The following is a 1,776-nucleotide window of genomic DNA, read 5'->3' as shown; positions in this document are numbered from 1 at the left end:
GTGTGTGTGTGCGCGTTTGTGTGTGCGTGTGCGTGTTTGTGTGTGTGGTAAAGCATATCTGTTATAAGTGTTTTTGTACAGGTTTTGCATTTCTGCTCCTGGTGTGCCACTCAGACACTTTGCTATTATCCAGCAGCAGATGCCTCTCTGAGTTGTGGGCTACCTTTAAAGACTGTCCTCCAGAAACTTTGTTTGGGAACTTCTTCTTACATTCTATTCACCACTTTCTCATCCTAATGGAGCAACCTAATTCTGCACAACTCACAGCGTTTCCACATATGGATGCAAATGAAGCGCCATGCATGTTGATAAGACGACCCATTTTTAAATCCTGTCAATAACGCGATGGCATATTGTGGATGGATTCCCTAATCTTTTACTACAGAAGAAATGCATTCTAATTAAATCGGAGCTCTGAGCTGAGGTGGAGGAAGGAAGGAGGGAGGAGAGGAGAAGATAAATGGAGTGAGAGGAAAAGACTTAGACAAGGTGTGAACGGTGAGATCATGGTGTTAGGAGTTATTTTAGAGAGTTTTAAAGTTGGGCCAAGATTATGCTAAAAGAGTTGTGAAATGTAGGTTATCCAAGAGGATTAATGTCAATTCACTTTCACCTCAGTCTATTCACTAAATAAATTTAGGATTTGAGATTGAGCCTTTCTTCTCAATACGTTGTTAATAGACCACATGTAAAAAAGTCTGTGTCAGTTTGGGGATTTTGAGAGAGAAACAGAAGTACAAGACAGTTGATTGACACATTATGTGGCCAACAACAAACTGCAAAGCCTTATACAGATAAGACATTTTCTCAATTGACTTGACCTGTCATCAACAACAAAGCCTCATTCACAGCATACCAAGCGAGCGGTCCTTTGTCTGGTTGGTTGATCGCACCACAGGCAGGCTAGCACGAATCCGGCTACCGCGGGTAAAGGCTGTAGGTACATCGGCATCAGACATGGCGTCCAACGACTCCAGGGAGGCCAAGGATAGGTGGTCAACCTGGTCACCGATGCTGTGCTGGGGGCTGTGCTTTGGGCTTCTGCTCTGAAGGGTGAGGGAAATAGAAATTTGATACAGTAAAGGGTTAGACCATGGACACATTGTACACAAAATGATACAGTACATACGTTAATTTTCTAATTCTTGAAATGACACAACAAAGCTTTCTAATTTTCCAATAAGTGTCAAACTGACTCTTTAAGCTCTGATGCATTTGGTGAAGTTAGAAATCAACACTGTATCAGTTCCTCTGACAATGTCAAGGTTTGTGAGTCACACGCATTCCTTCTTTGTCAAGCTGGAATCTTTTATGTGGAGCCTGACCCCAGCACAACAACTAGATAAACCAAACGACTGCAGTCATGCAAAAGTGCAGAGAAGTGTTAATACTGTATGTCACTGATACATGCTCACACATCTAACACTGCTCTGTACTGTCCAACAAGCAAATCACAACTAGCAAGTAAACATTATCAAGAATGAAGAAGCTTCAAATCATAGTACAGGAATCTGTACTTATACATTTCATAAGAACCCGCATAAGTCAGGGTCTGATTAGATTCTATTCTATTATATTATACTTTATTCATCCCACAGTGGGGAAATTCAAAGAAACAAACAACCACACAAGTAAACACACAAACAAACAAGCAAACAACAGACAATGAGCAGAAGGTATGGCTGAATGTAAAGTGGCGTTAAATAAAGGTATTGTAAAGTGCGGTTGCCACAGTACAGAAAACAATATTGCAGTGTAAGTGAGTGACGTTAAAAT

At 40.9% G+C, this 1,776-nt stretch overlaps 1 protein-coding gene across 21 annotated transcripts in view; it reads right to left on the bottom strand.

Moving 5' to 3' along the window:
- kiaa1217 (KIAA1217 ortholog) overlaps window positions 1-1,776 on the bottom strand; it is a 111,785-nt gene that overhangs the window by 27,191 nt on the left and 82,818 nt on the right. For all 21 annotated transcript variants that reach the window (XM_032503532.1, XM_032503524.1, XM_032503529.1 and 18 more), the window contains one exon: window positions 857-1,046. In XM_032503532.1, the coding sequence (XP_032359423.1) occupies window positions 857-1,046 (190 nt within the window). The remainder of the gene's footprint in view (window positions 1-856; window positions 1,047-1,776) is intronic.

Source organism: Etheostoma spectabile, chromosome 22 (assembly GCF_008692095.1).
Source record: "Etheostoma spectabile isolate EspeVRDwgs_2016 chromosome 22, UIUC_Espe_1.0, whole genome shotgun sequence".
NCBI classification, from domain to species: Eukaryota; Metazoa; Chordata; class Actinopteri; order Perciformes; family Percidae; genus Etheostoma; species Etheostoma spectabile.
This window is presented reverse-complemented; position numbering and strand designations above follow the sequence as displayed.